The sequence below is a fragment of the Tiliqua scincoides genome, chromosome 6 (genome assembly GCF_035046505.1).
Source record: "Tiliqua scincoides isolate rTilSci1 chromosome 6, rTilSci1.hap2, whole genome shotgun sequence".
Classification (NCBI taxonomy): Eukaryota; Metazoa; Chordata; class Lepidosauria; order Squamata; family Scincidae; genus Tiliqua; species Tiliqua scincoides.
The window spans coordinates 78,497,787-78,525,087 of record NC_089826.1 but is presented as its reverse complement, the minus strand read 5'-3'; the positions used below and the strand labels follow the sequence as shown (position 1 = coordinate 78,525,087).

The following is a 27,301-nucleotide window of genomic DNA, read 5'->3' as shown; positions in this document are numbered from 1 at the left end:
CGGCATGAAGGCTGGCTAGGAACTTTTGTTCGGGGGGGAAAGCCGGACGGTGTGGACAGAGTGCACACTCTGCTCTGGCTACCCTGACATGTGACTCTTCTGTAATGGTGCTGAATTCCAAGGGGCTTTTGCTGCAGGAAGTTTCAGCAGCTTGGTTTAAAAAGAGGGCCTCCAAACTATGGCCCATGGGCCAGGTCCAGTGTGCTGAGAAAATCATCTTGGGCATAATGGTGGTGAAGCCTTACGATGCTGCCCAACTGCCTCCCTTCATTGCGGTGCAGAGCCTTCTTGGGTGATCGGCAGTGGAAGTGGCTTCCCAGCACAGGTTTCTGCACAGATGGGGGAGGGGTGAAGGTGGGAGGTGGCAGGGTAGAAGGGTAAGGCTTCACCACCATTGCACCACACCCAAGATTATGTTCTCTGTGCACTGTGGGCTGTAGTTTGCAGGCCCCTGGTTTAGAAGGCTGAAGCATCCTAGAAAATCTGGAGGTGGGGATGGGAAATCAGGGATTTTTTTTTTTTTTAACTACTATTTCATACCTAGCTGGGAAACTAAGACTGAGAAGGAGTGGCTTGCCTAAGGCTGTATCCAATCATTTCATGGTAAATAAGAGAGTTGACCCAGGGGAAGTCCTGTTTTGCAAAGCAGTCTTTTACTTGCTATTTAGCAGCAGCTACACAAGGCTGTGATTTGGATCAAGACTGTGTCACACACAGATGGGGGGTGTTTTAAACCTTTACTTCTGCATTGTTTTCTCACTGACCCCCCCTCCCCCAAGCCTTAAAATAATGTTGTATTGGATTCCAAGCTTGGAGGAAGCAAATCTTGGGATCCAGTGTAGCATTATTTATAGTGGTTTGAAGGGGAAAACAATGCAGAAGTAAAGGAGGAAGGAAGAGAGAGGGTTTTTTTGTGGAGGAAGGAAACCTTAGGACCCAGCCCTCTTTTTTTATTGCAATTTCATCTTGAATGGTCAAGATCAGGCCTAAGAACATAAGAACAGCCCCGCTGGATCAGGCCATAGGCCCATCTAGTCCAGCTTCCTGTATCCCACAGCGGCCCACCAAATGCCCCTGGGAGCACACCAGATAACAAGAGACCTGCATCCTGGTGTCCTCCCTTGCATCTGGCATTCTGACATAGCCTGTTTCTAGAATCAAGAGGTTGCACATACACATCATGGCTTGTAACCCATAATGGATTTTTCCTCCAGAAATTTGTCCAATCCCCCTTTAAAGGCATCTAGGCCAGATGCCATCACCACATCCTGTGGCAAGGAGTTCCACAGACCAACCACAGGCTGAGTAAAGAAATATTTTCTTTTGTCTGTCCTAACTCTCTTAAAGGCCTTTTAAACCTTGCTGTGACTCTTGCCCTCTCATGAAAAGTAGATCTTCTTGCCACGGAATTCTGAAAATGGCAACCCTGGGACTGATGCTGGCTTCTTTCAGATCATCTCCAGCTTCACATATGCAAAATTTTCAACAACTGTTGGATTTTTCTGTTACGGTGTCAAAGTTCAGATGCTCAACAGTGGTTTCTGTGGGAATAATATTGAAATCAAGCCATATAAAGACAGACACATTGAATTTCTCCTCTCCACTGGTGAAAAATCAATTTAAGAGAGAAGCAAATGGCCTGGGGTTTCAGTGCATGTTTTTGACAGTTTTTCCAAAGTCCAACTTTTTGGTGTGGAAACATGCTTTGGCTGGCACAGCAGTCTAGTCCTGCTGAGAAAATTTCTAGAGGCCAGCTGTAGGCTCTTAATGACAACCTGCTCCCAGCAAGCTGTCATCATAGTTATGGAAGATTTCAGTGAAAATGGTTGAGGCAGGTAGAGAATAGCACTTTGAACTATGGCAACAGGTCTATGAGGGTCCAGAATGTGAAAAATGTGTTTCTTTTTTTGCCAACATGGTTAAAAAAGAAACAGCCTTCCTAGCTTCTGAACAATTTTCTCATCAGTAACTTTTAGGCATAGGTCAAAAGAATTTTGATTAAAATGATATTATGGCCCAATCTTACCTGGGTTGGGTGACGCTGATGCTCTTCTTCTGCCGTAAAGCAGTCAGGGCCAGTCATAAAAGGTGTTCCAGCAGCGCACAAAGCCACGCACTGCTGGAAAGCCAGTGGTAAGGCTGGGCCTTCCTGTGTGTTCCAGGGCAGCACAAAGACAGTGATGACAGAGGTAAGATGGCAGGGGAGGTGGGAGGGGAGGGCTGCGGGAGGGCAGTGACAGGGGTGGGGAATTGGCAGATTGGGTTCGGTAAAGGAGCAGGCTTGGTGGCAGTGGTGGCTGCTGATTCCTAATGCCCTTCCCAGACCTGATCCCTTGGCATGGGTCCATGCAAATCTGACCAGCTGTTTCCTTACTTGGAAGAGACCTCCCCAAGGAGGGAACTTGTCTGTTTTTCGTGGGGGGATCAATAGGATTGGATGCTTGGTCAACATTATGGTGGAAACAAGACTGGCCCGTCCATAAGGCCAACTGAAACATATTGTGGAGGGGGGAACTCTTCTGTGTCCATCTTCTTGCCTCCACGGCTCCTTCTCCTCCTTACTGGATTGGAAAAGGAAGTGGGGAAGAGAAAGTGTGAAGGGGAGGAGAGTGCTGAGCTAAGACATTGGAGAGTGACAGGAGCAGAGGCTGGCACATCATTGGGCAGGGAGGGGCAGCATTTGGCATGACACCTCAGGCAATAGGAAGTCTTGGGCCGGCTCTGGGTGAAATGATCTGTCAGTGGCAACTAGGCTGTGTGGAATTTCCACTTTCATAGGAAGTGTAGTCTTTGAGTACCAGTTGTTGGAAGACCAACTGTGGCAGAAGTGATATGGCTTTATACCCAACTTAGATAAACCGTTAGTCTGAGCAAGCAGGACTTCTCTTCTTCTGGTGTTCTTACCACAAAACTATGGCCCCTTTCTCAAGGTACAGCCAACTTGCCTCCCTAACCAACAGTGTAGTTGAAGAATCTGATGCCAGATCTTCCCAGGGGCCAGAACGCCCCCTGGGAAGCATCTGGAAGATGGTCTGAGGCACAGGGAAGTTGCAATTCCCGCAGCCCTGGAAGGCCTCATGGAGGCCTTAGAATGGCACTTCTGCTTTTCACAAAAACTGGAAGTGTCTTTCTGAGGCCTCCAGAAGACCTTCTGAGGCTTCAGACTACCACCCAGATGTCTCACGATCTGCTGCCAGGTGTGCGGGTTGGCACCCCCTCAAGACATGGTACCTTGGACAATGTACCCCCCTGCCCTCCTTAGCTATTCCGCTGTCCCTAACTAGGCCTGTGCTACAAATGAAATTTGAATCAGTTCATTTTGTGGGGATAGGGAAAGGGAAGGTGTGAGTGAATAGCATATATTTGGGGGAAATCTGTGTTCGGAATTGGTTGTTTGGGTTGATAAATGGCTGCTGTTCTCCCATAGTCATTCCTTTTCATTAGAGTTTTGAGTTAAGGCGGTTTTGTCAGTTCCTGTAAGGGGACGTCTTGTCATTCCAATGGTCTCCAGATAATGAAAATGCAAGTGTACGCCAAGAATATTACAATGTCAAAATGAAGCACTGGCTCTGTACTTCTGTGTATTTGCCTTTACAATGTCAGGATAAAATGGAAACAAAAATATTGATCAATAGAACAGAGCATTAGAAGTGACTGGATAAAATGCGCACAATGCATTATGTGTTATGAAGCCCTATTAATATTAAATGCAAATAACTTTTGCAGGATTATGGTGGTGGCAAATTTGAGCTTGTAAATGGGAGATTGTTTTAAAGCCACAGCTATCTGAACCTGCACACACTGTATGTGTCTTATGAACAGTTTCTGAGGATATGTGGCAGGGAAATGTTTAAGGAGATGATTTGAGAAACATTGATGGAAGACTCATGCCAGGTCCAACCAAAGACAGGCTAGATCCCACTTTCAGGAATTCAGGCAGCCTACAGTATCGTGGGTTTGGTACCTGTGAATTTGAATATCTGCAGGTTCTAAACTAGATTGTGGATGATCTAGAGCAGTGTTTTTCAAACTGGGGGTCAAGAGCCAATTTCAGATGGGTCCCCATTTAGTTCAATGTGTATTTTGATGCTTTCATGGTATGTGACTTCATTTGGGGAAATGTAACAGATCTGTACTTTTAACGGGCTACTATGTATATGCTTTAACAATGATAGTCAATGGGGCTTACTCCCAGGCAAGTGTGGCTAGGATAGCAGCCTTTGGGATCCTTCAGAATTTCTTTTTTAACAGATCAGCAACTGCTTAGGAGGGTTATTCTTTATTTAAATAATTTTTTAACTTATACTTATTGTAAACTTTTAATTTACTTAATTTACTTAATTAATTGACTTGATTTTGTTGTATGGGGGGTGTTAAAAATTTTCCTGCTTGAGGATGTAACTTGCAGCCATGACGTCACTGCTGGTGGGTCCTGACAGATTGTCATTCTAAAAAGTGGGTCCCGGTGCTAAAAAGTTTGAGAACCACTGATCTGGAGTGCATCCCTGTTGATTCTGCTGGACCTCAGCAGCCTTGAAAACCATTGATCATGGTATCCTTCTGAACTGCCTCGTTGGAATAATTTTTGGAACATTGGTTTCCAGTGGTTTCAATCTTTCCTGGGAAGTAGGTTCCAGAGGGTGGAACTGGGAGACTATTCCCCAGGCTTTGGCTTGTGTCCCACATGTCTCTGTTTATCTCACATGCTGTTTAACATCTACATGGAACCTCTGGGGAAGATCATCTGAGGTTTTGGCATAGGGTGTCATCTACATGCAGATGACATCTTTACATCTCTTTGCCATTCCCAGCTGGAGAAGCAGAGAATTCTTTGAACTGTTATCTTGAATTGTGGAAGCACTGGATGTGCATGGAAAAATTAAAATTAAATCTGGACAAGACAGAGGCTGTCCTGCTCAGGAGGTCTGCTGGTTCAACAACAGTGTGTTTACTTGTTCTGGATGCATTCCCCCTTGAAGGATCAGGTTCACCATTTGGGAGTATACCTGGATGATTAGGTGAAAGCTGTGACCTCAATTGCTTTTGCCCAGTTTTGCCTGGCATGTCAGCCGTTCCTGTTTCTATCTCAATCAGTCATAGCTTCAGTTATTCATGCCTTGGTAACTTATCATTCGGGTTACTGTAATGCACTTTATGTGGGGCCGACTTTGAAGGTCTTCTGGAAAGGTCAGTTTGTACAAAATGCAACCACAAGAGTACTAATGGGGACAGGATAATATGATCATGTTCTGCCTCTGGTCCAGCGGTCATGGTTGACAATATGCTTCCAGGCCCAATTCAGGTGCTGGTTGTGACCTATGGACCAATTTAGGTGATATTTGCATTGACTAACTGGCCCCACATGGTTTAGCACCCACAAGAAGGTGCAAAGACGAAGCAGTTTGGAGGGCTTCAAAATGGGCAAACAAAACAAAAAAAGATGAGGTGAGTGCAATGGTGGGAGGGGAATTTGTGAACCATGGATAACCAAAACTGTGGGTCACTGGGTAATTGAATATATACATTGCCATTTTATCTGAGACACTGGAATACGAATTGTATCAAGCTCAAGTTATGGATAAATTTTAAAAAATAAACAGACTTTTACTTAGGGATAATCAAATAAGAAATATTTCTATTAATTATCAACAGTAACAAATACACTTGTATCTTAGTAAATATTAAATACTTCTAAGTAAATCATGTGAGACCAATTAGACAATGAAAGTCTAATCTAAACAGGCCCATAGTTTGTTTCTGAATGGTTGAAATCTTAAATTGGTTAAGGCAGTAGGGGGGATGTTGGCTTCATGGGGGATAGGGTCTAGAGGTATGGAGGCCAGCTTGTTAACCATTGTTAAAGGGAATCGGTGTTATGTCTGTAGTCGCTGACAACAGTGAGTATTTATGATGGGGAAGTTTCTGGGGAGGAGTGATGTATTTAAGCAGCAGGCCTGTTTGCTTTCTGATTAGAGTCAGCACTTGTAGCTGAAGAAATCCTGGAGTTTTGACTGAGTTTTCCAAAGAACTCAACTTTAGGAGAATGAAATTAAAAAGCCTGTGGATTTTCAACCCAAAGGGTAATTTAATTCTTCATATCTGTGCCTGAGAAGAGTGCTTACTTCTCCGTATAATTTCTTGACAACAATGTTACAATTAAATATGGTTCCTTTTGATTATCCCCTGCTGAGTGAAACTTTTTTTTGTCACTGCACTATTTTATATTGTAAAAGTGAGGAGTTTAAAGATCATTTTTATGGTGATTATATGGTCAAATCTCAATTTATGCATCCCTGGTTGTTAGCACATATATACACAAAATACAAAATTAGCTGTGAGCATCAAAGAACTAATGACGGCCTTCACTTTTTTCCTTTTAATTTTGAATTGGAAATACGTTATGAGTGAGAAATTTTAAAATTAGAGATGGAATATTTGTGAAGATATAGTGAAAGCAGGGCTTGGAGTCTTTCAGAAACTCATGGACAGTTAATCCTGATGAATTGCATGGGCTTCCTGATCCATGGGGAACAAGAATGAGACATACCTGACCCCATTCATGGTGTATTGTTGGCTGTCTGTGGCATTCTGAAGTGATCTGCGACCGCCCTGTTGCCATTCTCCAGCTGTCTGTGCCATTTTGAAGCTTCCCAGGGCCATTTTGAAGCTGTTTGCTACACCCACGGCCATCCTGAAGCAATCCATTGTATGCATTGTGAAGCTGCTGCCATTCTAAAGGTTTCTGCTGCAGCCAGGTTAGCTACCCCACCTCCAAACCTCATTGATCCTGTAGGACCAATGACTCAGAGCCCAATCCTGAGCTCTTGCTGCCGGCCCTCCACCAGTGATGATTGTCATAAACGTGCCTTAAGGCACGTCTGCAGCCCTCAGTGCCAGCCGGGCTAGCACCGGTGGATCACCGCTGCTCTGTCAGTCCATGGTCACCCAAACCACTGGGTGGCAGAGAGGTAGGTGGGGGCATGGGGGGAGGTAGCGAGGAGTTGTTCTGGGGCAGTGGGAGGGCAGAGAGAGGGTGGGGAAGAGGTATGCCAGGGGAGGGAGCTGGGTGGGATGGAGACAGGACCGGAGTTGCTCTGCTCCTCCGCTTCTCTGCATCCAAAGCTTCCATGTCAGGCCCCAGGCCCGACACAGATACTCTTGATTCTACGGCAGCCCAAAGGTTGCTGCAGAATCCCCATTGTGGGGCTACTTGCCTTACGCAGGGGAAGGGGATGAAAATTGCCTTCCCCTGAGGAGCCGCTAGTGGCTGCCCTGTTGTGCAGAGGATGCTGCAGCAGCTGTTTTGGTCCTGTGGCAGTCCAGGTGCCAAGGGTAGATTTGGGCTGCCCATGATTTTCCAGGAGCCTAAACTCAGTGGATAATGACAGTAAATGTTAAGGATACATCCAGCTTTGAAAGCCACATCTGGGGGGGGGAGCCATTTTAAAGCAGGGTTAAGTTGAGGGCACAATGTCCCAAGGGGGCCCCCACTGCTGATGCGTATCTTGGTTGAGCCAGTGCGCCTCCTCCCCTTATGGAGGCAGTGGGTGCTGGTTTATTAATTCTTGAAGGTTGGCAGCAGCATCAACAGTCATCTGCTAATGGCCTCAGAAAGCCCTCCAGAGGTGCTGGAAAGGCACTTATGGTTTTTGTAAAACCGTGTGTGGCCTCTGCGGGCCTCAGAGAGATTTCTGGATGCAACGGAAGAACATCCATGGTCGCATCCAGGAGCTCAGGTCCAGCCCTCCTTTGCGGGTTCAGAACTCATGGTGACAGGTTTCACAGGTTCCAAATCCACAGGTTCCAAATCTGCAGATAAACGGACCTGTATATGCAAACCTGTATATACAAATCCTAAGTCATGTTAAAATTGGAGAGGGGGAAAAGCTGGACCTTCTCTTGTTTCTAGGAGATAAGAGTGGATGTTTTGGGCATAGGGCAACCATTTTAAGATTTTATCATTGCTCATACTCAGCCAATTGTGCAAAGGAGTTGAGGAAACCTGAGGTCCTCTGTACCTACAGCTGTCAACTGGTTCAAGTTCAGGGTGCCATACATGTCCCATTTTTATCTTCACCACAACTTTGTAAGGCAGCGGTTCCCTGGGGTGCTGTGGGGAACTCATAGGGGTGCCACAGGATGCCCCCATTGGCCTTCTTTCCTGGGTGCCACAATCTTGGCTGGGCCAAGCTTGCTTGCTTCTCATGAGATCTCATATGATCTCAGAGGAGTGCTGGTGGCTGGCTCATCCTCTCGCAGTGTGGCGTTCTCGTGACCGGGTGCTGTGACAGAAGGGTGCAGTGACCAGGGTAAGTTTGGGAACAACTGCTGTGAAGGTCAGGCAGGGAGAAGAAGTTAGTTGTCCGAGGTCTCTCAGTGAGCATGGTGAATGAGCAGGGATTTGAACCCCCATCTCCTATATCCCATGTCTAACAGTATGTTCTACACCATATTTTGAGAGACACCTTCAAATTTTCAATCTTAGAATTAACACACTTTTTTTTTTGATGGAGGGAATTACATGAAGCACAGAAAATAATCAACGTGTGATCAAAGAAATTTCCCGGGACCTCGCTGGCATTCAATTACCCTTAGACACCTTGCCTGCCTCCAGAGTTCACTTGCTTTTTATGTATTCTCTGTCTTTCCATAGTTGGAAGTGCGTGTGTGTGCGTGTGTGCGTGTGTGTGTGTGTAGACTGTGGACGGTACATTCTCTGTAACTGGAGGTGGCAGTGTTTTGCTGTATCCATTTCATATTCTCTTTCAGCCAGGGAAGTCTAGTTTAATTCTTTCATCTCTAATCTATTGATCTTAAATAAGCTCTAGATGTGCACCTGTTGCTAACTTGTAATAGAAAAGAAAGATTAACATGATATGAAAAATGTCTTTTATTTAAACAAAAAGCTTTTCCAGAACTTCAGTTTTATTAATGTGTCCTGTATTTATAAATTTATTGTGTTAAAAAAAAATACACAAAACCCTAGCATTTGACATCAGAACTGTGCATGCAACGAAATCGGGCTTTGATCTAATTCGAAAGAGATTCTTCTTCATCAAGAGATAGCAGGGAGATAGGAATAGAACAGTTGCTGGCTGTTCATTTTTTTCTGTTGGCTTCTAAGCATCTGCAAATCTTGGTACTTTGCAGAGAGACAGCGTTGCGATTTGGCGGCTGCTGCTGTAGAGCCACTAATAACCTTAGTCCTGGACCCCAGGTGACCTTTCTGTCCCTCCTGGGGCAAGGAAGTAGTTTACCATACCGCGTAGCGAACAGAGACTGCCAGCCTTGCAGAATTTGGCTAACCGACAGAGATTTTGCAACGGCAGAAGATCAGTCCTAGCTGAGTTCAAAGAATAAATCTGCCTCCTAGTTCAGCGTACTTTGTTAAGACTAGCAAGGCTGAAAATGTTTCAAGCAAGCCATATATTTGGGAAGCTAGGAATTGAAAGGGGATGCAATCGAATTTAAACATTCTCTCTCTCTCTCTCTCTCTCTCTCTCTCTCTCTCTCTCTCTCTCACACACACACACACACACACACACACACGCACACGCACACACACGCACACACACACTGCTATTCTGTTCCTAGCTGATGTGGGACAAGGGACCATAGTTCAGTGGAGCACATTCTTTTCATGTAGAAAGTCTTAGGCTTAATTGCTCTCCAGTTAAAAGGATCCCAGCTAGAAAAGATCTCTGCTTGATGCTTTAGAGAAACACCGCCTGTCAGAGCAGACAATCTTGGTCTTGATGGACTGACAGCCCAGTTCTATGATTGGGCAGCTACCAAGGCAAAGGCAGTCACGAAAGTGCCTTAAAACACTTTGCAACAGCCCAGTACTAGTTGCTGCCAGTGCCAGTGCAGGTGGGTGCTGGCTTCTCAAGCCGGTGGAAAAGGGAGTGGCCACCAGACAGGGTAAGTGCAGTGCCCAGTGATGGGGATGCTGGGGGAGGGCAGAATGGGGCTGTTTCTGGACACAGAGAGGGTAGCCTGGAGGGTGGTTCAGGCCTGGGTGGGGGGAATGGCAGCAAAGGTTGCCACTGCCTCCTTTCCCCCTTCCTACACCTGAAAGCCCTACACGGGCTACTTGCATCTGTGCCAGCTGTGGGCTGGCATAGGGACTGTCTGGTGCCGACACAGAATAAGGGAACCAATGTTCCCTTGCCTCAAAGAGACCTCCAACTGCCTCCTGGGCCCCACAGGATACAGTGGCAGCCATTTTGTAGGCGCCAGCAGTCCAGATATGACTGGCTGCCCATCCCAAGACAGACTCACCTGCTCCAAACTGAGACTGAAGCCAGATCTTTACCAGCACATACTGGTCTGGAAACCCCAGCACCAACACTCCCTGGAAGTGACAGTAGGAGGCATGACACGAAGGGTAGAAGCAGCAGACAGGAGGTATTCAATTCTATTTTCCCCTCCGTTTGACCCCATTCATTGCTTTGCTTTTGCAGTACCCTTCAGCTGCTGTATTAAAGTATTGGCAACCTTCAGTCTCGAAAGACTATGGTATCGCGCTCTGAAAGGTGGTTCTGGCACAGCGTCTAGTGTGGCTGAAAGGCCAATCCGGGAGTGACAATCCCTTCCACACCGGGAGCAAGTGCAGTCTGTCCCTGGTCTGTCTCCCTGGCTATGGGCCTTCCTTCTTTGCCTCTTAGCCTCAGACTGTTGGCAAAGTGTCTCTTCAAACTGGGAAAGGCCATGCTGCACAGCCTGCCTCCAAGCGGGCCGCTCAGAGGCCAGGGTTTCCCACTTGTTGAGGTCCATCCCTAAGGCCTTCAGATCCCTCTTGCAGATGCTGTACTTTGAGCTGTAGTTCCCAGACACATTTGTTGCATCCAATGGGAAAATGGTGGCGTGTCTGTGTAGGAGTGAGAAAAATGATGTCATGGAGAGGTTAAGCACCTCCCCCTTCCCACCCTGTCCATCCTTTCTCTTTGTCCTGTCATTCAGACCCACCTCCCTTTGCAGGACAGAAATGGGATCAGAATTCTCAGGTCCATGTTTGCTATTGAATATCTAGTTTCTCTCTGATTTCACTTGTAAATCCAAACGTCTCCCACGGTATAAATTATTCCATCACCAATATAATCCAGCCATGATATTTATCTCTTTCTTAGTAGCTGTATCTGCTGCAATGAATCCATAGTAATATAAAGAAACAGTCAACTCTGAAAGGAAATTGCAGGCTCTTGAGATTCACTTCATGCCATAGGTGTTCAGCTAAGTTTTTTTTTTTATTTAAATAAATGCTCCTAAAAACATGAAGCATGAATGTGGTGAATGGGTGTTTGAAAGTTTATTACTGTATAGGGGCAAACGTAAAAGAACCTGGATTTCCAACAGCACCCTGTCAAACATACAGTGTGGCAAACTTTGGTCCCTAGACCATATGGAAACCTTTGGGAGCTCAACCCAGGTTTAAACAACTTCAGAAAATACGTATGTTGTAATAGAATAGAAGATGCTCAAAACTTTGAATAGTGAGGTGAGATGTGTGGCCAAGTTTGTGAGCAGTGAGGTGGCCAAGTTTGCAGATAGCACTCTACTTTTCTGGGTGGTGAAGACCAGAAGGGATTGTGAAGAGCTCCAGAAGGATCTCTCCAAAGTGGGAGATTGGGCAGCAAAATGGCAGATGTGTTTCAATGTAAGTAAGTGTAAAGTCATGCACATTGGGGCAAAAACTCAAAACTTCACATATAGGCTGATGGGTTTTGAGCTGTCTGTGACAGCTCAGGAGAGAGATTTTGGGGTGCTGGGGGACATTTCGATGAAAGTATTGACCCAATGTACTGTGAAGAAGGCTAATTCCATGCTTGGGATCATTAAAAAGCCTTATTAAGAATAAAACGGCCACTATTATAATGTCATGGTACAAATCGATGGTAAGACCACACCTGGAGTATTGTGTTCAGTTCTGGACACTACATCTCAAAAAGGACATGGTGGAACTAGAAAAGGTGCAGAAGAGAGCAACCAAAATGATTACTGGGCTGGGGCACCTCCCTTATGAGGGAAGGATACAGTGTTTGAGGCTCTTCAGTATAGAAAAGAGGCACTTGAGGGGGGACATGATTGAGACACACAAAATTATTCAGGGAATCGATAGAGTGGATAGAGGAATGCTCTTTTCCCTTTCACACAACTCCAGAACCAGGGGACATACACTAAAATTGAGTATTGGGAGAATTAGAACAAACAAAAGACAAAAAATATTTCTTTACTCACGTGTAATTAATCTGTGGAATTCCTTGCCACAGGATGTGGTGATGGCATCTGGCCCAGTGAACCCCACTGGGGTTCACATAACCTGGTATGGGATGCCAGCGCGTCACCCCCCATGCAGTGAGCAGGGCCACACCCCAGGTGGTAGCGTGGTGATGTTGCATCACTCTGCCCCCACTGGTTTTTTGGCTGTACCTTTTGATAGAACAAAGATAGAACACATTCTGCATGAAATTACACATTGATTGATATATAACATGATGGTATTATTCCTCCAAACTGTGATTTTGGTCACTAGTGGTGTCACACAGCCCTGGGTGTCAACTTACCAACACCTTATTGCAGCAGTTCTCAAACCTTTAGCACTGGGACCCACTTTTTAGAAAGACAATCTGTCCAAGACCCACCAGAAGTGATATCATGGCGGAAGTGAGATCATCAGGCAAATTAAAATAAATAAATAAGTATAAATAATTAAGGTAAAACAAATGATTAAATAAGCAAAACCAGCCCTGGTCCACCAAGTGAATTTCTTCTGTAGCCTGCCTGCAATAACACCCCCCTCCTCCAAAATCAGTAAGGTTTTCAGCCCTACCCAGGGGTCAGTTCAATTTAAGAACTTCTGTTTAAACCAGATAACTGTCAAGATCCGCCTGTCTTTGCAAGTCTCAAAAAAGTTCACCTTATCAGCTGAAGCCTCTGTTTTGATCCTTTTTAGTGGTGGGGGAGGCTGCCTTCTGGAGCATTTGTTGAGCTCTAGTTCCATCAGATCAGGACCATTCTGGTGGCATTACATTTCCCTTTGCCTGGCCTGACCACCAGCCAACGCACGTTTGCTTACTCGCAAGTAAATGCGACCATGAGGCTTAGTTTCGCTTTCCATGGGGCTCAATACATTCGTCTTCTTGGAGGGAGGGACTTCCTTCTCAGGTGTTTTTGGGGGCTGCATTCATTGGATCAGGACCATTCTGGTGCCGTTGCATTCCTCTCAGCCTGCCCTTTCTGAAGGACTAAGGCAAGTTTGCCTACTCGCGAGTAAATGTGCGATATGGCTCAGTTTCACTTTCCATAGGGCTCCATGCATTTTTTGTTCTCTGAATTTTGGCCATAACTTTTGATAGAAAGGAAATATTTCACTCTGGTTTTTTGCTTTGCATTCAGCTGGAAATTTCACATCCAACAGTATATAACATTATTGGGTTACTCCTAACCACCGTGATTTTAGCTTGTCACCCCCCAGTGCCGTCACCCCCTGTGCACTTCACCCGGTGCAGCCCACACCAAACACACCCCCATAGCAACACCACTGGTCTGGCCTAGATGCCTTTAAAAGGGGAGTGGATAGACTTATGGAGGAAAAGTCCATCACAGGTTACAAGCCATGATGGGTGTGCACAGTCTGAGATTAGCTGGTTGCTCATCATGAGGGCTGGGTAGGAACTTTTTTCTCTCATCTGAATTGGCTATGGATGACATTTTTTTTTTTTTTTTGCCTACCTCAGGCTGATAAGGAAGGGACTGTAGATATAGATTTAGGTATCTTGTGGTCTTGTGTGCTCTCTGAGGCATCTGGTGGGCCGCTTGTGATATATAAGAAGTTGGACTAGATGGGCCATGGACCTGATTCAGCAGGGTTCCTCTTATGTTCTTATGTACTTATGTTCTTAACATTGGTCATGACACCATCCTTGTCCCAAGCCTATTAGTTTTTACTTGTGATTGTGTGCACAATGATGTAAGAAGAAATACTTATCTGCTAAACTTCACTACAAACCACACAGAAAGTTCTTTTTTGTGTCTTCAGTTTTTCAGAGCTGTAGAGGAGGTCATCATTCTCGTCTTTCCAATTTAGTGATTTTCAACCACTGTGCCACGGCACATTGGTGTGCCATGAATGGTTTGCAGGTGTGCTGTAGGAGTTTGGGGGAGGGTCATTTACTTATAGGGCCATTGGGAGATGTTAGCCCCTGGCTGGCAATGCAATGTGCCTTGTTATTTGTTTAAAAAAAGCAAAAAAAAAACTGATGGTGTGCCTTGACAATGTTAGCGCCTTTTCAGTGTGCTATGAAATGAAAAAGGTTGAAAATCATTGCTCTAAAGTATCTGTCTTCAGATCTATGTAGAGATCATTCATACCTTTTTTCTTGTGTTGCGTTTAGAAGTCTTAAAATATCGGTTTTGGAATATTGATAATATTTGATTGTATATTTAAAGCCTTATGTAGTCTGGGAGCGGCAGATGTGCTGATGTCTTCCCCTTCCTTTAGAAACTGAGGAAACATACTGCTAACATTCTATAAGAGAATTCAAATTACTCGTAGTAATGGGAAGGATCAGGACCTGTCCCATGGTGACCCCAAAGTACTGGAATAAGCCTCCTTGTATTGGAATAAATGTTGTCATTGAGCTCAGGACACTTCCCTTTCAATCAGTAGCATTCCTGGGGTGTGAGGTTTGCAAGCACCTCAACTTGCTGTGCAAGCAGTCCCTCCCCCTTGCCTTTGGAGCCTTTCCAAAAGGCAAGAGCAATGTGGAGGTGTTGCTCTTGCCTCCCAGAATGACTCCGAAGGCGAGGGAGAGGACCTGCTTAAACGGCGCGTTGAGGCATCTGCAAAACGTAGCGCTGTGGCCCCCTTCTGGGAAAGCTGCTGCTTTTAACTTTTTGGGAGAGGCTGGGGAAAATGTGAAGCACATTTTCTATTTTGTTTTGGGAGATCTAATACCAGAGTGCTACTCTGATTTTATGCTATGGTGGTTTTTGTTTCGACTTGGAGTCTATAAATGTCACGCTTGCTTGAATAGTTTGCCCCCTGTAGCACAGGGCAAGGTGGGTTATAAATTTTTTAAATGCATAAGTAAAAATACTGTACAGGAATTGACTCTGAATCTTACAGCTTATAATGCTTCAGGCATGAGTCACTGAATTAATACTGCTTTTCATTCTGTTGATTAACAAACATCTATTTAAATCAATATATATCATTTACCTGCAGATTTGACCCCCCCCCCGTTTTACTTTTTCTGGTGTACCACTTTTTTTGGGGGGGGGCGCCTTGGCAGTGAGAGAGATTCTGTATGCAATAATGCTTTAGTCCCAAAAGTTCTGAAGGAGAAGACATATTTCATAATTTTCATTCGTGGTATACAAGGAGTCTTATTTTCTGAATAAGTATTGATCTGCAGTTTGCAGAACACAGCAAGCCTGAGAGCATTTCTTTTAATTAAAAGGAATAGGCTTGGATGTTGTTGGTAGACAGCAAGAGTGGCTTTGGTGCCTTAAGTCTGACAGCTCTTTTTATTTGCTCTAGACTGGAATTAGACAAATGACAAGTTTTTCCACTTGCGATAAATAAGTGACAAAGTCGCATAAGTGCAGGGTAGCATTTTGAAAGCTAACCCTGGACTATATTTATTTCAAAACCACGTGGTCAGGAGAGAGGTCTTTGTAGTAGTGATGGGGTAGAATTCTCAGGGATCACAGGTCCCTGTTGGTGTGGAAGTATTTCCAGAACAGACCTAGAACCCATTTCCAGAACAAAACCCAAACTGTGCTGTACCCCTTTTTCATGCCTCACCAGTGGGGCAGGTAAAGGGCATGTTACAATTTCTTCAATAAGTTAGAAATTTGGAGCATACGATGCGAGGCCTAGCATGATCCAGGAACATTCTCAGTATGGTTGGCCCTGCTCTGACAGGTTCATAATCTTTCAACCTAACCAACCCAAACAGGTTGTTGTGAGCAAAAAATGAAATGAGAATCTGTTCTTAGCAGCCATGATCCCTTTTGATGGGGTGGACAAAAATGTGAATATAGCACAACCTCCTCATCTGTGGGTTTGAAACCTGTGGATTTGACCCAGAGCAGATTCCAAACCAGTTTCTGGCGGTCCCACATAGGACCTCTGGACATGACCAGAAGTGCCTTCCATTTGCCTCTGGAGGTGTGTGGCCCCCATGGTTCTCAGTGTTCGTGAGTTCAGTATCTGCAGCGAGTCTGGAAGCAGATCCCCCGCAGATGTCATGGACCAACCTGTGGTTGGCAGCCTTCAGTCTCGAAAGACTATGGTATAAGCCTAAAGCACCTGGTATTCCTTGGCGGTCTCCCATCCAAGTACTAACCAGGCCTAACCCTGCTTAGCTTCCAAGATCAGACAAGATCAGGCATATGCAGGGTCTTGACTGTGGAAATAATGACTGTGATAAATAATGACTATCTTTGGTTCCCTTGCATTGCGCGTGTAGGCCTCTAAGACCAAGGCCTGTTTCGCACAAGCAGGCATTGCTTATTTTCTCCCTTTAATGATTTTTGGATATGCAGTAGCCTGGAGGAGTCTTTGTGTGTTCTGGATGTTTCCACAATTGCACCTGTTTCTGAGACTGTCGTGTCTTGAAAAAGTTCATCCTATAGAAATTAGCATGACTACACCAACAAAAGGAGCCAGTTCCTTTCAGAGTTTCTCCACACAAGTCTGTATACATGAACATGTTAATTGTGGACATTTGCCCATAACTGTGGTTTCAAGTTTCCATGGAGGCATTCTGGAATGGAACTCCTGCAGATACTGGGGCATACCTGTATTGTACAATGTCTTGGGTAATATGTTAAAGAAGGGTTATCTATTAATTTCTAAACTAAAAATGAAGGATAGTTCACGCATATACTTTACTGAAGCGAAGTACCCATATTACGTGCATGGAAGATGGAGTTCATGTTTGCTGTACTGCAGAAAGAGCATCATCAGCTGGATAAATATGAGAACCTACCCTAGATGTTCACAATTTTCAGCTGCTAGCAAGGTTGTCTGCGGCACTTTAATTTATTGCCAGTTAAACCCCGGAGCAGATGAATGCTAAAGAACTCTAATAAACAGGTATGCTGAATTGCACCTGATGTTTTTCCCCTCCCTATTTTCCTTATTAAATATGCCGACTTCTCCACTGGAAGTGGTGCTTCTATGCTCACAAATCTTCTGTGAGTCTCCTTCTAGACAGTAGGCACTATAAAGTTGTCAGTTTGAGAACAATGCTTGCAAAATGCCACTCATAAGAAATCCCTGGTATTTATCCTTAATCCTCTTTATTGATGCTCATGTATTTAGTCTGTCTCTGCCTTCCACTACAGCTAAGATTACCAGCTACCAAAAAAAGGAAAAAAAAAAGACATGTAAATCAGCCTTGACATGTTGAACTTACAGCAGTTTCACAAAGTTTCCAATTTTCATGACTAAATTGCAGGCAAACTCTTCTCCAAACACACCTCTGGTATCTAGGCAAAGAGGCACCTTAAAATGGTGTCTCCTTATATTTTGCAGGGTGAGAGCAATTGTCCTTCTTCACCCCAGCAGGAGTTTTTCCCAGCGGCTGTTGCTGGTGCCTCTTCTGTATTTTTTTTAAAAAAACGATTGTGCAGTGGCATTCTTGAAGAGGGAACAAAACACTAAGTGCAAAGCAAAGGCTTTCACAGCTGCAACTGGTTCTGAAGGCAAGGAGGAGAGACGCTTTACACAAAACAACTTAGTGTTTTGCACCCTCTCCAGAAATTCCTCTGCAATTGTGGTGTTTGTCCCCCTTTGGGGACAGAGACCATTTATTGATTTATTTTACTATGTAAACTGCTTTGTGAACTTCTCTTGTTGAAAAGTGGTATATAAGTAATTGATGATGATGATGTTATTAATACAACTAGTTCAGACCCTTGGCAGCACTCGATGAGTTGCCATGTAGCTCAACATGAATTGCCCTGGGAAGATGCAGGAAGTTTGTATGAAGCATTGCACTAAGCCGGTCCGTGTGTCTTGCACAATTTGTGCAGTTGCTTTCACTCGGTGAATGACTGCCATTATCGCACAATAGCAGCGGACATGCATATAGTCCTTTGGGAGCCACTGAGCATAAAAATCAGGCCATATTTGGAGTTGGCACAGCCTGCACCTGCCTGTATGGCTCTGATGGGCTCCAGTGGCCCATTGGAGTTTGCCCCAGTAATAAAGAAAATTTATAAAAGAAATTTAATGTTCATGGAGCGTAAGGGTATTTACAGATTTAAATGCTTCTTAAATATTGAGGTTCTCAGACATCTGAAGTTTATCATATGTGACTCTTATGTTAAGCAAGTTTGGCCACCCGTGTCATATTCAGAGGCACCATGTAGCTCATCATGCCAAACAGCCATTAACAGAACTATCTTCCATAAATTGTGTCTAATCCTTTTTCTTTTGTTTTTCTAACACCATCTAAGCTAGTAGCCTAGTCCAAGCCCAGCAGCCCTACTTGTTTGTTTTTTATTTATTGTTTGTATTTATACTCCATCTTTCTTGTTTGGAAGAGAAGTGCAAGAAGTTTAAAATATCATTTGTCTCAATCAGCCAATGGAAAGGATTTTGCTGTTTCTTCCCTTCTCCTCCAGTCAATTGCAGAGTGGCAGCGCACTGGTGGATTTGTGGACAGAGATAACCATAGCAAGAGAAGAGGAACAGGATTTTATAGTTGGGAAATAAGACGGGAAGTAAAAATATATGCAGAATGGAGAATGTATGGATGATTGATATGAAGACTACAGATGGCCCTAGGTGTCCATGGGGGATCTACTTCCCCCAAACTGGCAGATAATAAAATCCATGGGTGGGGGCCATCACAGGACCTCTGGACATGACCTGTCATGTCTGGGAGGTGTTCTAAGATCCGGAGAGGCTGTGCACGGCCTCCCCTTGCAACAGAAGACCTCCCAGTGGCCGTAGAAACACACTTCTGTGTTTCACAAAAACTCAAGTTTGTTTCTAAGGCTTCCAGGAGGGCTGCTGAGGCCTTTGGAGGCTTCAGACCACCTCCTGGATGCCACTGGAAAATTCTTCTAGTCCCATCTGGGAGGTACAGGTCAGCCCTGCCTTGGGTTAAATCTGCGGGTCCTGAATCTAGGGATAAGGACAGTTGACCTGTATCTTTATGACGCTAAAAAAAAAAGACAGTGATTAATGGCAAATCCTATAAAATGCCACTGGATGCTGGTAGGGAAGAAGACATTTCAGTAAGAACAGAAAGGATTTGTCAGTAATGTGAAGAACTAGTAAATTAATGTCCTAGATCTCCAAGAATTGAAACACCTTGTGGAGGGTGAATGTCCCATGGTATCAAAGCTAACACAGAAATCAAGGGAAGAGAAGTATGTAGAGGAGACCCTACAAGAAAGAGACGGGCAGTGTGCAGGACAAGACAAATGATTTGCTCTGCCATACACCTGAAATTGTTCTTCTGGCTGTTGTGACCACCCATGGTGGTTAATTAATTAGACGACCTTCCTGATACAGTGATTAATGGCATGATGGGTGTAAATAGATTTGTGCTAATTAATAATGTGGCTGTCACCCAGAGTACTTAGTCGCAAGAGTATAAATTGAGAACAAGGTCTGCCTCACATGCGATTTTTCTGCTTCCTAGTGGGTGTCCTCTCCTGCATGATAAGCACAGATATGTTGGTGTGCGGTTACCCTAACATGAAAATGATATCCATACAGCAAGCGGTTGCTTGCAAAGTGGCCTTGACCTTGTATGTTTTAATTCAGATATCTAGGAATGTATCTGTAATGGCAGTTTACATGTAAGGAGGGAACACAATTTGTGTCATATCCCATGACCCAGTGGTTCTCACGCATTTAGCACTGGGACCCACTTTTTAGAATGCGAATCTGTCAGGGCCCACCGGAAGTGACATCATCAGGCATTTAACAATCGTAGGCTGTAATCCTATCCACACTTAGCCAGGAGTAAGTCCCATTGACTATCATTGTTAAATGTAGCTTTTTAAATTTACAGGTCTGTCACATTTCCCCAAATGCAGTCACATACCATGGTAGCATCAGGTCTAATACATTAAAAATAAAGTATTGAAATGAATGGGGACTCACCTGAAATTGGCTCATGACCCATCTAGTCCCAACCCACAGTTTGAGAAAAACTGCCGTGACCTATCCCTGTTTCTCTCTTACTTTTTTGTTTTCTTGCACATAATGGAGCACTTGGTTAGAGGCACTGCACATGGTACAAATTAATTCTTCTATAAATCTTCTTTTTGACTCTTCTTAGACTGGTGAATCCTCTTTAGAAAGTTGTGTTTGGGAAACGCTTGGAAAATTATCTTGTATCTGTGAGGCACTGAAAAATGACATATGTGAACATAAGAACAACCCCACTGGATCAGGCCATAGGCCCATCTAGTCCAGCTTCCTGTATCTCACAGCGGCCCACCAAATGCCCCAGGGAGCACACCAGATAACAAGAGACCTCATTCTGGTGCCCTCCCTTGCATCTGGCATTCTGACATAGACCATTTCTAAAATCAGGAGGTTGCACATTCACATCATGGCTTGTAACCCGTAAAGGATTTCTCCTCCAGAAACTTGTCCAATCCCCTTTTAAATGCGTCCAGGCCAGATGCCATCACCACATCCTGTGGCAAGGAGTTCCACAGACCAATCACATGCTGAGTAAAGAAATATTTTCTTTTGTCTGTCCTAACTCTCCCAACACTCAATTTTAGTGGATGTCCCCTGGTTCTGGTATTATGTGAGAGTGTAAAGAGCATCTCTCTATCCAGTCTCTCCATCCCCTGCATAATTTTGTATGTCTCAAACATGTCCCCCCTCAGGCGCCTCTTTTCTAGGCTGAAGAGGCCCAAACGCCATAGCCTTTCCTCATAGGGAAGGTGCACCAGCCCCTCTCTTTTGCACCTTTTCCATTTCCACTATGTCCTTTTTGAGATATGGGGACCAGAACTGGACACAATACTCCAGGTGTGGCCTTACCATAGATTTGTACAACGGCATTATAATACTAGCCGTTTTGTTCTCAATACCTTTTCTAATGATCCCAAGCATAGAATTGGCCTTCTTTACTGCCACTGCACTTTGGGTCGACACTTTCATCAACCAGTCCACCACCACCCCAAGATATCTCTCCTGATCTGTCACAGACAGCTCAGAACCCATCAGCCTATATGTGAAGTTTTGATTTTTTGCCCCAATGTGCATGACTTTACACTTACTGACATTGAAACGCATCTGCCATTTTGCTGCCCATTCTGCCAGTTTGAAGAGATCCTTCTGGAGCTCCTCACAATCACTTCTGGTCTTCACCACTCGGAAACGTTTGGTGCTATCTGCAAACTTAGCCACCTCACTGCTCACCCCTGTCTCCAGGTCATTTATGAAGAGGTTGAAAAACACCGGTCCCAGGACAGATCCTTGGGGCACACCACTTTTCACCTCTTTCCATTGTGAAAATTGCCCATTGACACCCACTCTCTGTTTCCTGGTCTTCAACCAGTTCTTAGTCCATGAGAGGACCTGCCCTCTAATTCCCTGACTGTGGAGTTTTTTTAGTAGCCTTTGGTGAGGGACCGTGTCGAATGCCTTCTGAAAGTTCATATATATAATGTCCACGAGTTCTCCCACATCCACATGCCTGTTGACCTTTTCAAAGAATTCTGTAAGGTTCGTGAGGCAAGACTTACCCTTACAGAAGCCATGCTGATTCTCCCTCAGCAAGGCCTGTTCGTCTATGTGTTTTGAGATTCTATCTTTGATGAGGCATTCCACCATCTTACCCAGATGTTAGGCTGACCGGCTTATAGTTTCCCGGGTCCCCCCTCTTTCCCTTTTTAAAGATTGGTATGACATTTGCTATCCTCCAATCCTCTGGCACCATGGCCTGAAACATCTTCTCTTTTAACCTCTATCTGACTTAATTCCTTGGTCAGGAGGGGCCATTCAGGCAGCGGTATCTGCCTGAGGTCTTCTGCCGTGAAGACACATGCAAAGAACTCATTTAATTTCTCTGCCATCTCTAAGTCTCCTTTTATCTCCCCTTTCCCTCCCTCACCATCCAGAGGGCCAACCACTTCTCTGGCGGGTTTCCTGCTTCTAACATATTTGAAGAAGCTTTTATTATTCCCCTTAATGTTGCTGGCCTCATAGTCTCTCTTGGCCTCCTTATCACCTTCTTACATTTCTTTTGCCACAGTTTATGTTCCTTTTTATTCTCCTCATTAGGGCAAGACTTCCATTTATGGAAGGAAGCTTCCTTGCCCTTTACAGCCTCTCTAACTTGGCTGGTTAGCCATGCGGGCACCCTCCTGGATTTAGTGGAGCCCTTCTTTCTTTGTGGTATACACCTCTGCTGGGCCTCTATTACTGTTGTTTTAAGCAGCCTCCATGCACTCTGGAGAGACTGGACTCTTTTTACCTTCCCTTTCAACCTCCTTCTATGTGACAAGGTTATCTGAGCAGGATCACCCTAGGGCTTCACATAGTCCGAGGATGATCAGTAGGACTTAACACAGTCCACCTATTCGAAGTACCACCCAAAGTAACTTGTGATGACACAATCACCAGTTACTTCTGGGTTGGGAGCCCAGATGCTATTCATCAAACACCAGTAAGAGGCTCAGGGTGGACAGGAGGGCTTTTCTGAGCATGGAAAAGCATGCTTTGGAGCTCTGCCTACCAAGCCAAGTCTCCTACCACTGTTTGTTTCATCACATTCCTTGTCTCGCTGCTATGTGGCAGGTGTCTAGGGGTCCTGTGAGTACCAGAAGACAGCACGTCAAGTACCACTGGTGGCACCTGTACCACTGGTTGTGAAACACTGTCCTAGGATGAAACCTGTTGACTTGTTCAGTTTGTAGCAGGTTGAAACAAGGACCAGAACAAGGACACCAGGAGGTTGAAGGAGCAAACTTTATTTCAGCCCGCAGTTGGTCACAGAGGAATTGGTTCCAAAAGCTGGAACCCCGATTGCTCAGGGGTTCTCAACTGATATACAAAATCAGACTCTCATAGCAATGCGTTGGTGGCACTTCTGATTGGCAAGCCATGAATTTGATTGACACGTAACAAGCAACCCATCATAGCAACTTTGGCATATCACGTGAAACTCTGCCCTTGATTACATCTCCCACTACTCAGCTTCAAGCGCCTCCTGACCCCTATTTATGCTATACCATATAAGGTATTAAAAGGGATGTGGAATTTTACTAATTGCAAAAGTTCCAGCTTTCTCTCCCCCCCCCCCCCCGGTTGACTAATAACAACTACTACTCCTCTAAAGCACGATTGCTTAGGTTCATCTCCACAACCAACTGCTCTTGCGGTTAAGTTAGCAGTTTCCTGTATCAACTACAAAAGTTCTGCCAAACAACTTCTTGAGGTTTCAACTCGTGTCTGTGACCAGCCTCACTTCCTCTTAGCACAGACACAGAATGTTTCAAGCATCTAGCTGAAGCAAGCTGCAAGTATAATGGCCTACTTTTGGCTAGGCACACTGTGCATGCTCAGAGCAGACTCAAATAACTCTGATCTTGTACAAAATCCGGGAATTTCAGCCAGGCTCTTCCCACAAGTTTAACAGTAAGATTACACCCTTTAATGCTGTGGTAGGTACTGACACTGAACTGAGTTCAAATGAGGAGGATGAACTTTGGATTAAAGAGGAATATATCTTCTTTCCTTACCGATACCAGCACAGTTTGTTCATGTGAACTTTACTAGAGACCACATCACCTTTTCCATAGTTCTTACAGTGAAGAAGGAAGAGCAGTGAAGAATTCTGTGATATGTGCTTTTTGTGAATGAGGTCCATTTTGCATTGTCTTTCTTCTTCGAGCGTTAATTAAGCATACAGAAGTAAGGACCTTCTTCCTGGACAATCCCTGTAGGAGTACCCTACACTATCATCATTTGCTTTTGTTTGTATAAATGTACTCCCTTTGCCTGAAAATCACTTGAGCACAATGACACTGTTCTGGCTTTGTGCTACAAAAGTTGGGGGGGAGGGGGAGGAGGTGGGAATGTATCCTATTCTCTCAAGATAACAGGCCTTTGTATTTCTAAATTAGATAGTCTGTTTCCAGGGCAAACTTTAGTCAGAGTCTACCTCTTGCCCAAAAAGGGAGGAGAAGAAAAAATAAACGAGTTGAATAGCTGGTGCAGTATGGCAACTGTGCAATTTAACGACGAATGTTGGGAGAGCAATGCCCACGGCTTAGAAATAATGAGCTCCTGACGTGTTCTCTAATCAAAGTATCGGCATGGAGTCGCCATGTTTAGCGGACGTCCTATCATCAGCGAAGCGGTACATCAAAAGTTCACCATGGATATTATTTTTGTGCCTCACCTTTATATTACACTTGTCTCCCTTAACACCCCCTTCACTTTTATAATAGTTTACAGCCAACCCCCCCCCCCAGCCTCCCAAAACAGTCGATGCATGAGAACGGCGGTCCTTATCGCATTTGTTCCAGCTTCCGTGGACCAAGAGCCATGCCTGTCGTCCTCAGTTATCTTTGTACGCAGCACTGTTTTGAGCAGAGGTTTAATACACAAAAGATTGTTTCCCCCAAGATTTCGGTACCTCATAAATCAAGCTGACAAGTCATGTGATCAGGTTTCCTCTCCTGTTTTGTCTATGGTATGCAGACAGATTATACAGTAGATTCCTCAGTGGCTTATTTTCTAATAATGTCAGAGGGTTGTGTTCTGCTCATGCTGTATTAGACTCTACCTAGACAATTCTTTACCTAAATATTATTTTTTGTGACAAATAGTCGAGACACATTTCCGCTGTTCTTTCTCCACATTCCAGTGTGCCGTGAAATCAGGGGAGGTTTAAAACAAATACATTTTGGGGCTTTCCTCTGCAGTAGAATCAGGATTTTATTGTTTACACAGTGGTGTTCATTCATTGACTTGCTCCATGTTAACATGTTGTTAAAATGCTCTTTTGGTGTAGAATTAACAACGTGGTCAATTGTGTTTCCGACAAGCAGCTCATTTTTTTTTCTATTCATCTCTGGTCCAACCTGGGTAAACTCTCTATCTCTTGCGTAGAGACAATCAGCGCTGGGGGCTGAGTGGGGTAGCCCCACTCAGTATCTCATCTCGTGCAGCTGCCTTGTCTGGCACAGAAATGCTTATACACCATGCTCTGTGGTTCTTTCAAGAATTAATGGCCCAATTCTATCCCAAACCAGCCTGTGAGATGCATCAGCACTGGTGGAGCATGAAGATGGAGAGATAAGTGTCTTTTCAGTTAGCCCCCCATAGGCCACCAGGCTTCCAATGAATCTCCTCAAACCTATGCCATCTATTTACCTGGTCCCTGGTCTATTTACCGGCCCCTCCCTTCAGAGCCGTACGGCTCCATTTTGCCTCCCCCCCGCCGGGCATGGCTCCGAAGGGAGGGCCACTCGCCTACATCCCTGGCAGGCTGAGTGCTCCACCCCCCTCCAGCTACGCCGCCGGATAGAATGTTGGCATGTGTGGAGGCCACCAAGATCCTTACCCTCCGGCCCCTGGCTTGCTGCACTCTATTGCTACCGCCTTATCTGCTCTAGTTTTGCACATATGATTCTCCGACTGTTTGTTCTGGTGGCTCCAAAGTGCCCACCGATGGTGCGGCTGTGGACTGCCAGAAAGGACTTATCCTGACCGATCGTGCGATTCATCAGCATAAGCCTAGCGTTGGATTGGGCTGTAAATTTGTTTTCTGCAAATGTATCACACTAACAGCACATAATCATCTGATGACCATTTCAGCCAAGACCCTCAGGCCCAAATCCTAACCCACTTTCCAGCTCTGACATAGCTGTGCCAATAGGGGGTGTGCATCTTGCAGTTGAGGGACAGTCCCAGAGGTCTCCTCAAGGTAAGGGAATGTACACTTACCTTGGAACTGCATTATCCTTACCTCTCTGTTGGAAAGTTGGCTAGGATTGCCCCCTTATTCACACATCATTTGTCATTATGATAACAGTTTTTCAGGAATCAGGATTGCATTTCTTTCCTATTGATTGCCCCGTTGTAGCCAAGATGTTTCTGCCACATTAGATGGCTACAGGTATCACGGTATGACTTGTTTGGAGGTTGTAGGGCACACTATATATGTCCTTGTGGTGTTGTGAGAACACATTCTACAGCTGTGTTGCTGAAGCTAAGCTGGATTAAGTTTGGTTAGTGTCTGGATGGGCAAGCACCTCAAAACCCTTGTATACCACATTGAGCTCCGTGATTAAAGAAATGCAGGATATAAAATAGGTAATGCATAAATAAACATTGCTGAAACTAAGTCCTGGGTGTAGTCAGTATGTGAATGGAAGACTCAATGGGAACTTGGTGTAAGCTGTCTTGTTTTTCATTAAGGAAGGTGATATATTATTGAAATAATGAAATAGTTTCCCGTTTTCTTTTCAGCAATTTACATTGATCGTGTCCAGCTGAAAGGCTACTTTGTATGGTCTCTTCTGGACAACTTTGAATGGACTGCTGGATACAGCTCTCGATTTGGACTCTTTCATGTTGACTTCAACCATTCTGCTCTCCCTCGAGTTCCTTACAAATCAGCCACTGAGTACGCCAGAGTTATTGCTAACAATGGGCTGACAGCATCACATGGGTAATGCCAATCATTGTCTGTTGGTATTATCACTGCACACCTTACTTTTCTGTGAGAGTTCCACATGATGAAATATTTTAAATATTTTTAAAGTGATTTAATGTCTTTAATTAAATCTTTAATATTTTAATGTTTAAATAAATTTTAAGTGATTTATAGCGCAATCCTATCTTGCGCTGGAACAGGAAGGCCAGGAGGCCTGTGCAAGATAGGGGCCCAAAGTGGTTCAGCCGGAGGCAATTCTTCCCCTTACCCCCAGATAAGCCACCACAGCCCCAGTGGGTCTCCTCGGACTCGCGCCACTTCAGGAGGTGGCATAAGCCCAAGGAGAATGGAACGACTTGCAGGGGAATGGGGTTGGGATCCTGTGTAACATTTCACGGTGTGGAGGGTTTACTACGCGATTATTTCCCCAATCTTATCCTCCACCATTGACATGGATGCAGCCATGCCATGGGTCACGAGGACTTCTCAAAGTAAGAGAAATTTTGTTCCCTTAACTCCAGGTTGGACCCCAAGAGCAGATGGATGTCCTCGGACCTATGCCAGCTATAGAACTGGCATGGTCTGAGGAGAATAAGGAGGTGGCATGAATCTAAGCAAGGGGGATAGGATCTATTATGAGA

The 27,301-nt window shown here is 44.7% G+C and overlaps 1 protein-coding gene across 1 annotated transcript in view; it reads left to right on the top strand.

The window, feature by feature from the left end:
- LOC136656084 (cytosolic beta-glucosidase-like) overlaps positions 1-26,679 on the top strand; it is a 60,469-nt gene extending 33,790 nt beyond the window's left edge. Inside the window, exon 5 of the mRNA XM_066632925.1 lies at positions 26,474-26,679. Coding sequence (XP_066489022.1) covers positions 26,474-26,679 — 206 coding nt within the window. The remainder of the gene's footprint in view (positions 1-26,473) is intronic.
- The last annotated feature ends 622 nt before the right edge of the window (positions 26,680-27,301 follow it).